General features: G+C 43.5%; 1 protein-coding gene across 9 annotated transcripts in view; it reads left to right on the top strand.

The window, feature by feature from the left end:
• The window catches only part of LOC111247414 (uncharacterized), an 18,880-nt gene extending 8,409 nt beyond the window's left edge, over positions 1-10,471 (top strand). For 2 of the 9 annotated variants that reach the window (XM_022798292.2, XM_022798291.2), the window contains exons 2-5: positions 1,606-2,559; positions 3,066-3,403; positions 4,407-5,910; positions 6,319-10,471. In XM_022798292.2, coding sequence (XP_022654027.1) covers positions 1,612-2,559; positions 3,066-3,403; positions 4,407-5,910; positions 6,319-6,984 — 3,456 coding nt within the window. In that variant the 5' untranslated portion in view covers positions 1,606-1,611 and the 3' untranslated portion in view covers positions 6,985-10,471. The remainder of the gene's footprint in view (positions 1-1,605; positions 2,560-3,065; positions 3,404-4,406; positions 5,911-6,318) is intronic. The other 7 variants (XR_015325224.1, XR_015325221.1, XR_015325222.1 and 4 more) reach the window with 7 other exon arrangements.
• The last annotated feature ends 928 nt before the right edge of the window (positions 10,472-11,399 follow it).

Below are 11,399 nucleotides of genomic sequence, written 5' to 3'. Positions count from 1 at the left end.
ATATACATAAAATCTAACAAGAACATGCGTTCTATAAGCATATCGTGGATTATCCATAGAAGTTCCTTTATACCAGAATCATCGTTCACCACGATAGTCATAGACTTCAATGCCTCAGAGTTGGTTTTGGAACAACGCACGCTGCTACAGTTCCCCCTCACTGCTCAAAAAACTCTTCGATGAGTCAGTAGTAGGGCCATTTAAAAGCCGGACTTTCATTATGGAATAGAATTTTGACATGAAACGGACATGACCTTTAGCCTGTCTAGCATGGAAGTAAACGATTCTGAAGAATCGTCTTCTTTAGCGGCCATCAAAGCTTCTTGTCAGAAGACTAACTTTGATAAATGATGAACCTCACTGCTTCACTACTCGTCCATACAAATACATTTTTTTCATAAAGAACTTTTCTTGATAACTCTTCTTTCCCACGACAGATGTCTTAACTGATGATTTTTGAGGATAGGAAACTGAGGTTTACGCGAGAGATAAAAAAAGTCCTTAGAGAATTAGTATAATGTCCCTCTTCCGTAGTCCATGTTCGGCTAGAAATTATATTTTCGAAAGTCAACTTCTGCGGAACTGCTCAACTTATCAATAAATGGACATACTTGCAAATAAAATGGGCACTATTATATTCATCACTGAATGTTGAAAATTACGGGTTGGTGATATAATTTATAAGACACTAATTATTAAGTTCACCCGAAAATACGGAAGTTCCGCGCGTCGAAGTTGTAAAACTTAACTGCTTAAAAATTCGGTTCAGCTTACCTTTCTAAAGAAAAGGCCGCAACATGTGAATCGCAGCTGTTGTGTAGTGTAGTTTATACATACTCTGATATGTATCGTTTTCATTCGATCGTGACGAATTCACGATACTTTGATAAGTTCGTGCGTTTTTTCCTGTAGGTCAGTTTTACAATCTGCGCTACCTTAACCTTCAGGCTTGATTTGCTTAAGTTGGACGTCGACATACGTTCAGGCAAGCTCGGTTACACACATGCGCTACACAACGTATGCGATCAAGGAAGTAGTATTTTAGGCAGGTCTAGTAAATTTTGTCCTTTTTTATTTCCAATTTTATTGAGAACTTGGCAAGAATGATAAGATAATAAAAACTATGCACAAGTTTGTAAACCTATATTTACCTGCCTTATTCATATCGGCAGTGAACTCTACTTTAATTAGTGGGACTTGCCTTGCTATTCTATGGATTTACCTTTGTAACAAAATGCCTGCAGTTGTATTCTGCTATAATGTGTGCTATAACATGTTGATTTCCAAAAAGATGTCTCTCATCTTAATGAGTCATCATAATCGTGAACTAGCCCCGAGTCAGGCCGAACGCCATTATCATGTATAAGCTACAGTTTTTTTTTATGATACCCTAACTAGGGCAATTAAACACGGTTTACTTCTACATTGGATGAAGAGACTCTTAGTGGTCTTTGATGTTTATAGCAAAACAATGGTGAATAACCTGTATACTGTAATGCTCAGATCTAGTCTAGTAATTCCTTGAATTAATCATTTGTATAATTCATTTCAATTTACATTAATTTCGCATTTCAATTATTTGTTGGCCTTACGATCTCGTTTCAGTCGGTCATGATGGGTCCGGCCGTTCAGATTTCGGAAGAGGACGCAGAACGCCAAGCCGAAGCCATCTTGCGTTTTGTTCCCCTGCCACTTCCCCTGCCGTACGTTGCCCAAATTAGTTTTGCGCATCCGCCGCCTCTTCCCTCCAGTAGTGCTGGGGTATCTCAACATAACGGCCGACACAATCTTGCTGATGCCGCCACAATGACTGAACAGGTCGATTCACGACATTCGCCCGATGGATATGGACGAGAACGGGCTCTTGATAACAGCAATAGCAGTAACATACTGGACAGACGAACCTCAACCACGACGACATCAGCACACAGCTCCCGTGACAATACTAGCAGTAATAATTCACAGCAGATACCGTTAAGCGGTAACGCCTCTTCGGATCATGGACTTGCGGATCGCCAGGATCACCAACATTTGATGCAGGAGTTAGGTGAGAATCTTCATGAACTCATGGCCCACGTGGATCCCATTTCAATGGGTCACCATCATGCAGTTGATGTGGTCACGTTGGGCGATGTCGCGGCGTCGATGAATCACCAGAATATGGCGGCTGCAGCGGCAGCTGTGGTTGCTGAGGCCAACCTTGTCACAGACGCCCAGGATGACCACGCGGTTGACGTGCACGTAATGGACGTCCTGACGCATTCAGACGTTCATCACATAGACGTCGACGAGACGTGGTCGGAACCGCCGGCGTCGCACGTGTCATTCAGCGATAGCAACCTAAGCGACGAGGATGCCGAGTCCGACACGGATGCTGAACTTTTTGCACCCAGTTTACAAGTTTCGCCAACAAACGTCTTTCCGTCAAATACTAGAAGAACGACATCGACGACGCCTTCAGCACGTCGAACCGAGGGAGTTGAGCCCACTGAGATGCTCTACATTAGCGATGATTCGACGGCGGGCTCCAGTAGCAGCGACGAATGTGAAATCATTATGGTAAGTTAAGATGATGTATCAAATCAATGTAATCAAACATTTTTTCGTATCTAGTGACTATTACTATTAACCGATTTATCATCGTTGTGATTGAGGTCGGGTGTTGTTTGTTAAAATCTATACTCCGCGCAAAAAAATATCTGTAACAATCCCTAGAAGTATTTAGAGTTAGGTAAAAGTAACAGAAGAAAGTGTGACTCTTCAAGCCTCCAGAATACATTTATAGAACGCTGATACAAGTCAGAGTTGCAACCTAGATAAATCGTTTTGTTTTTTCTTTTAGAAGAAAGCACTGTAAGTATTTCACAACTTATTATATAAAGACTGAAACCTTTCAATTTTGATCTATATAGAGATACGTCATTTATGCTGATGGCACGATTTTCCGCATAATAATGACCAAAACAAATAACGTAGTTCGTCGCCTACGAATCGATAGTGTCCTCGGTACGAAATTTACTTAAAAATATTTCATAAATATTTCTAACGGGATTGCCGAATTATAGGTGGAACCTGGACCGTCGCAGTTTTCTTCGCGAAGTTCTCGTGGGCCCAGTAGAGGGCCTGATAGGGTTGAGTCACCATCTCAAGTTAATGCTGCGGAAGTTCCAGTTCAAGTGCCTTCTGCAAACTCAACTGTTGTCGAGGAAAGTGGACACGTGTTAAATACTACGGTCGCATCGACGGATAACGCAGTTTCATCGATGGCTTCAACAGTTGCGCCTGAACCAGCCGCCTCGTCCTCTTCATCTTCAGTTACTAATGCGAACAATTTTAGTGTCACATCCTTATATGCTCCAAAGAACAGACAGCTGCTGTTGAGACAAGGTTCTTTTAACAGGAGGTAGGTTTAAGCCAAATACATACTTTCAGTGGTGTTCCTATATACACTTTTGTTTGCACTTTTATACATACATTCCTGCGGGAACATGTGGAATCAGGTCGCAATAATGCCTAGCTGACAGTGAGAATCAATTTCGTATATACGAAAGTAATGATGCGCATCCTGGTCGAACGTAACTATACAATAAACTATAATCCAGACCTTAAAGTTGCTGTCTCAGCTGGTGACCGAACTTTACGGTTACAAGTGCTGCGCATTACTCACTTCGCTACTACAGCGAATTGAAAACGTATTGAAGAAGCCATCATAAACGTGTTTGGAAACAATTTATAAGAACGGAAGAGTAATGTCAACGCGGTCCCAAGGTTTTATCTACGAATCTGTCTTTCTGTTCGTTGTTCTAAATGGTGAAGATATTTTCAGTAGTTTGGCACGCGTCATTTAAGGATGCCACCAATAAACTCTTCATTTCGCATTTTCAACAAGTACGCCGAATTTGTGAAAGATTTAGCCTAGCATACAACTTCAGAAAAGGTATTTTCGAAGCAACATTGAGAGATTGTGTCGTTTCGATTCAAACTCGTAAAGTTCTCTGAAGTGTAATAGGATTCTTACTTTTTAGAAGATCGCAGAGTTTTTAGTAAATGAAGTCTGCACCGATTCAAGTTAAAGCAAAAAGGCCGTGCCCTACAAAGACGACTCAATCCCGTATACGACTATATAAAGATCATGGAGAAGCAAAACCTAATTATTCTATTTAGTAGGTTAGTTTAAGGTCTGAGGGAATTTTTGCAGGATTTTATAGACCATCCAAATAAGAGAACGGAAATTTTGAGAAATACATGAACGGGACAGTACATTGAATAGTAAAATAGTAATTTCCGGGCTATACCTAACGATGGAACCCGCATGCCTATTTGAGATCTAGGCTTAAAATGTAAAGCTCTGCAGGAAAATTATTAAACGTTCTCTTGCTGTATTTGATTCGATTAACTACTTGCAGGGCACGTTCACATTCATCGCTATTTAGACCTCGGCGTCCTTTACATGACGTGGTGGATTTGACGGGAGACAGTGATGAGGAGGTGCCAGCCCTTTCTCCTTCAGCATCTGGGGGTTCGCAAACGTCAATACCTTCCCGTTTGGCCTGGGACCGCACGCAGTCGCCCCCGGTACCAAGACCTATGCGGTCTCGTCCAAGGTTACCGGAACCAGCCACGAATGCAAATCCATCCGGAACTGCCTCTAGTACGAGTGGCAGTGGCTGTCCTTGCACCATACCTCGATTTCATCCGGCGACACCGTCATATGGAATGGCGACGCGTGGTGAGGGAGCCAGCGGGCCATGTGGGAGCGGTAGACGGTCACGCCAAATGCAGCAGCGGAGCGCTCGACCTCTTGGGCATTTGTTGCCTAGGGGCAGAATCGTACATCACCGTAATCAGGATGGTGATGGTCATGGCTGCACTACTGGGCATTCCTCAGCAACTCGTATTCCACTCGTGGACCAAAGCCCTCTTTCTGGGGGATCAACTGCGTCTTCAACGGCGCCTCCGCCTCCTTCGCCTGGTCCATTACACGCCCACTTTCCACCTCTAAATGTGGGACCTTATGTAACGTTAGCTGGACACCCGCCGCCAATGATTGCGCCGCTTCCACCAGCGACTCCGCTCGGACCTTGTGGTCCTCTTCATGGCATGCCGCACGGCCACGCAGTAGCACGCTCATCTTCTTTCAGCAGTAGCTCTTCACGACAGAGCAGTGCACTATGGGAGGCACAACAGAACCGAGCGGAGCTGCTTCGACTGTCAATGTCGACCGTTGGCCAGACTGATTCTCAACGTACGACCACAGCTCAGTCTAGTCAGGGTCTTCCAGTCGCCTCTACAACCCCTGCTAGTTCACAGACAACAGCGGTTTCGACGTCAGGTCAGAGAGATCCATCATACATAACCCCAATGTCACCGTTTGTGCCTCATAGGCGTGTGCAACCTTGTTGCGCCTTCCTCTTTGGTCCTTTCAGCCATCATTACCATTCGCCTACAGCCGGCGTTCCACCGCCACCATTACCGCCACCTCCCGCTCATCATGGGATCCCGCCCCATCACCATCATCACCATCATCACCATCAACAGCATCATCACCATCATCAGCAGCTTTCTTTCAATCATCACGATCCAATGTTGGCTGCAAGCGCTGCTGGAAGCACTAGTGGCCTGCTAAATGAACCCGGCCTATCAGGGCCCTATTCATTTGTGCCTCGAAGGGCCATGTTCGGAATAGGTGGGCCTGGACGAATGCTCGGTGTGACTGACCGTCAACAAGCACATTCAGGACAACATTCTCACCCAATACATGGATTGCACGGACTTCCGTTACTTGGCCCTGGGGCACAGGCGTTGAGACGTATGCCACCGACACCACTTGTGGCAACCGGAGTTCTTCCACACCTACTCGATAGTTGCACCGTCAAGTACAAACTCAGTGAAGACGACACCCGTCGAGAGGTTTGTTTCATATCTAGGTGAATTTGTCCGGTTTTGCATGTAGGAATAAGTAATGCACTGCTCGCTATTAATTGCGCTTGGCTCCATTTTGACAATATGGTAACTGTGTCCACGCAGTTACTGCGATATCGATTTACACTTTTTTTTGTACCGGAGCAGAAAGACCTAAGCTATCAAGTATTAAGGGATATGTTAGTCATACGAGTACGTACATATATATGTACTACGTTTAACATCTTAGTCGGATAGTGAGCCATATGAGCTTAATAGGTCTCGTATCAGACTCAGTGTAAGCAAAACCTGATCTTTCCCGACTCGAGACCTTACGAAGGATTGTTCCACTTGGTTATTTGCTAGTTTTGTTGTTAACCACCTTTGCTAAAATGGGTGTCTGTTTCTGAATCATAGGTGACAAAATGCACAATCTGCCTGACAGAGTACGAAGTGTCCGAGGAGGTTCGTCGTCTGCCTTGCATGCACCTGTTCCATCAAGGATGCATCGATCGTTGGCTAGCGACAGATAAGCGTTGTCCCGTGTGTCGGGTTGACGTCACTGTCCGACCAGAGGAATTATTGGCGAAAGTGCAACGAGACAGTCAAATGCAGCTACATCAAGCTGAACAAGAACAGCCGCAGCGATATCCACTAGGTCACCCTCTCCATCAAGAATCTTCAACGCAGCAAAGCCATCAACAGCATCTTCAACAGGATAGCTGCGAGCAGCTCGGCGAATCGGTCGACGTGAGAACCAGTGGTACGATCGAATCGCACACGCCCCAAACAGTCCATCAACAAGGGTCGGCGGCAGCAGTCGCAGTCCAGCATTGGCGCCAGCAGCAGCAACAGCTTCAGCAGCTGCACCAACGCCATCAGCAGCAGTTGCACCAACAACAACAGCTGCAGCAACAGCAGCAGGCATCCGCACCGGCGGGAGCCATCGGTTCCATTGTCACTGGCCAGGAACAGTCGCAGGAACAACGTCATCATCGCGAAGCCATTCCACTTGCTCCGGGGGGCGTAATACTTGCCACACCACCACTGACCATCGACGGATCGGGATTTGCCGTTGAGTGACACCTGAAGGCATCTGTACATATATACAACAAGTCTAAATTGGTCGTAAATTATAATTATAAAGAGTGAAATAGTATAGACCTATAAATTTACTGGTACACTGATAGAGACTTGTAGCCAGCGCGCAGTTGGCAGCAGATCAAGCTGCCAATACGTCGTGACTGCTATTATATCGGTTTGACCGACGAAGGTATCAACCTTTCCCAACCAAGAACGATCTGTTTTTTGTTCTTTCACTAGTTGGTTACAAGCATTTTTAACTACCTGCAAACCACCACGGCATTCCCATAAGTATTCCGAGGCTGTTAATTAAGTAAACTAGGGCGAGGAGACCAATTCGAATGATGTCACCCCCCGGCGTCGTCGCGCCCTCTCCTCCAGCAGATCTCGTGCTTCTTTGACCGCGGATCACAAGAATACGGTGAATTGTTTGCAGTATTTGTGCATAACTTTCGATAATCATCACATCGTGTAATTTAATCTAATCTGCTTCGATCAAATTGTATGGGAGGAAGGGTCCTTAAAGGTATCTGCATAATTGCCTAATGTTTCGTTGTTTATAATATTTCCGTTGCCAAAAATATGTCAATATATCGGCCAATTGACAGCCACCTATTTTATCTTGACATAGAAATCGGTGTCTAATAAATTATCTATCTTTGTGTAACAGAACTATCCTCAGCGAGAGTAGGGAATAGTTAGGGTGCTGTAGGCAGAGTCTCCTCGTTGGTATTTGACATCCCACGTAGCGTGGACAACGATCTATCACACGAAAGTCTTGTTTTTAGACGTTCGACGTTGTCGATGGGACCGGAGGAGAAAGGAAGACGGGATAAAAACGAAGGCACATACGTACAGATAGGCAAATCGACGAGCCGTTGGGAAAATGGCTATTCGAGGTGGGAAAACATATCAATGAACACGGCCGCCAGACTCAGAGTGCTTAGCATTTGCATGGCATTAGTGTGTCGTCGTCTGTGACGCACCTGACGGTGACGCCAGCGATGATGCTCACAGATTTAAATATGTGCGTGTATATATATATATTCATCTGTGTAGATAATGGCGTCTTTCCGTTTTTCAAACAAGGCAAGCGATCGTGTGACGAACACCGTGTATCGAACGATGAAAGAATCAACGATAACACAAATCCTGTTATTATAAAGGCATTACCATTACAGGCAAGTAGTGAACGAAACAACGTATAAATTAACCTATCCGTTACGTTGCTATATTTGTAGGTTTGTATCCAGACGACCGGAGGCATTATTCCAATACCCATCTAATTATCATTATTACTAAAGTCATTGCGATAATTTAAAGGGGCGGCCGATATAACGTAATGTCGTTTGTTTCAATATTTTTCATGTGGACCTTGAGCTGCCATCCTTTTTTGGTCGTGACTAGTAAGGACACAAAGCTATTAATATTTAGTATAGTGACATTGTGTGTCGGATATTAATTATCCTCTCATTTCGTCCCTGTCTCTATTTCGATCTCCGTTGAAGGAAGGGTGCACGTTTGATACGCGATAGAACATTATACCGTATTAAAGGACAACGAGATCGAGCAGCAGACAGCGTGTAACAGGAGAGAGAAACGAACGAATAGAGCCGAATTGTAAATATTGATCATCGTATCACATTTTGGTTAGACTGTGTTCAAGGGAAAAAAATGTTATGCCATGTGCATATTTTGTGGATCTTTACATTTCCAACCATTGATTGGACGTCGTTGAGTATGATACTAGAGAAAGATGAACTGAGGCACGCGTGAGACTATTTAGAGTGGCTCGACATCCTGACAACGACGAAATCAGCGATCGTCATCGGTTTAGCTGATTTCCTCGGCTTTTATTGTTGTAGATGTGTACAGTGGAAGGAACAAACGCAAACAACAGTTGAGTTGAATCTGTGTAAAAGGGCAAAGCTGAATTATACCTGATCCTTTTCGTATGTGCGTGTGAATTTTGCCTCGTTAGGGTACGACACGACCGGGTCCTGGCTTGCTGAGGCAAGGCCTGTCGTATAAGGTACTTCGAACTTGTTGACGAATCTGAGGGGCGTTTTTGCGAAGTGGGCGAGGTTTTCGCGTTGAAAGCAGATCAACGGCGTGTTTTTGGCGGGAAATTTCGAAGCTAGGATTAGTTTCATATCGTTTTATTACTTCCCGCAGGGTCTGATGTGGACTAATCTAATCCGTACATTTATGTACCCGATTTTGAAATGGTCCGGCGTGAATGTCTCTGCCCGTCCTCACGAGATTTACGTCCTTTAACTACCAAGATGTACAGTAGACAAATTTGGCTTCAGCTTAACTGTAGTAAATGCCTATAGCCCTCAGTCAGCTACGTAGAATCAATTGGAGTGTACGAGATTTTGCTGAAGGTAACAAGGGCGTATCAAACTGACTCTAGCTCCATAATCCCCTGCTGAGAATAAACGCGATCTGTTTTCGACCTTCAAACCTAATCTATTTCTCAGAAACAGAATTTCTTAGGAAGCCGACAGTTATACATTGGTATATGTACCTTTTTAAGAATTCAGAACATTGCGGTGACGCTTCCTAGTCAGCAAACAATTAGAATGAATGGCAAAGATCTACCGATGAAATTGCATTTTCCTTTTATACAATTAACCCTTGATTAAGACGTAATCTCTGGATGAAACACATATCGAAAAAACTCGTGTGTTGTCGTGATGTCCTTAGAGATTGACATTGATTTCTCGCTTGATTTACTTCTAGAGATGTTACCGTTACGGATATCGTTATTGCTATTACTAGCTATAAGTAATCAATTGATCGGCGTCACTATTCAGATGACCATAGCTCCCCATTATTCTAAATAGTGACACTCGTCTGCATTTATAAAATTCAGTCCTAAAAACACGATCCTAGCAGATACGTAATGATGTCGTACAGAAAATTTTAATGCTAACTCAACTCGGGACAGATGTTGCTCGATGCCGCCAAAAAGACCTTGGGGACCTAAATAACGGCAACATCAGGAGACGCTAAAACGCCTAACAACGACAAGTGGCTTGCATACAATATCTAAGGCATAACGTGTTTATACATGCAAGGCGCTTTAACAAAGCGATGATCCATTATTAGAACGTACATATAGACTTTGATAAGTGTGTTTATATATACTAGACCAGCTACACATGGTGTTTATATCTACACACTTCTCCAGATTAAAAACAGAATGACTGTGTAATAGAATACATTTGACTCGGCAGACGTATCTTCAATGAGTTGAAAGATTTCCTTAACTGCATCAAAATAATACGATAATGAGACGTATGCTGATGATTATAATAATAATTATTATTACCTAACTAAAAATGCGAATATATCTGTGTTTGGTGGTTTTGCATATAAAGCTGCTATGATGGACGCTTGAAACAACTGACGACAAGAGCTCCAACAACACCAATAAAGATACTGAAGTTTAAGTAAACATGCTTTCCCGCTAACAATAAAACGTTTTTTTTTTTTTGTTCTTCTTAAAGAAAACCGTCATTGTTGTAGCGTATTATTATTATTATTATGGTTAGGTTCGTAGTGGCTTGCGTCACAAGATACATGCCGATCGAAATTTTTTTGTCCACAAATATCAAATGGAACCAGTGTATCCGGCCCCCTTTTCTTATTTTAATACCTTATATTTAGTACCTATATACGGCCCTATTTAATACGTTACTAATTAGAAACGAGGTAGGTATATTGTGGAGAACAAATGATGTAACAGATATATAAGAAGTTATGACAATACTATGAACTACGTTCATTCCATTAACTGGGTACAGCCGAGATGTGTAGGACAAGCATCCAGCCACTAGCTAGGATTTTGTTCAATACCGAACGCAAGATGCCGAAAATAATATAATACTACCGATAGACTTCAATGTCACAAATAGATGCAGTCAACTTAGTGCACACATGACACTGTAGCAGCATTCTTCCTGGTCCGGATTTCATTTGTCTTACACAAGAATCAGCGTAAAAACAGGATATCTTGAGGATGTTCAAGTTGCGTCAGAGATTGATTCGCTTGAGCGGTTGGCCACAGTCAGTGATAAACAACGCCATTATTTCTATAAGTGGCCACTGTTTCACTCAGCAGCAGTGATCGCTTCAGGCTCTTCGCTGGCAGGCCTCATGGTCGGCCATCTGGTTCGAGTCGTTACTTTTTGTTAGTATATACCGCTATTTGAGACGATGGAGTTCGACAATCTTCTGTTGGACAGGACCGTTACTCCTTTCTCTTACGCACGAGACGTAGATGGAAAACTTCCGGCATTGTGAGTTTCGTGTAGCAAATAGAACGATCGATTTGTTTAATTCTACCAGTCGTTCAATTGCATCGGCAAGCGAGTAATTTGTATACCGAATCGTGTCTTCCGCAGCGT

The sequence above is a fragment of the Varroa destructor genome, unplaced genomic scaffold (assembly GCF_002443255.2).
Source record: "Varroa destructor unplaced genomic scaffold, Vdes_3.0 BEIS01000003.1, whole genome shotgun sequence".
NCBI lineage: Eukaryota > Metazoa > Arthropoda > Arachnida > Mesostigmata > Varroidae > Varroa > Varroa destructor.
The sequence above is the reverse complement of the archived record's forward strand: the minus strand, read 5'-3'. Positions and strand labels throughout refer to the sequence as shown.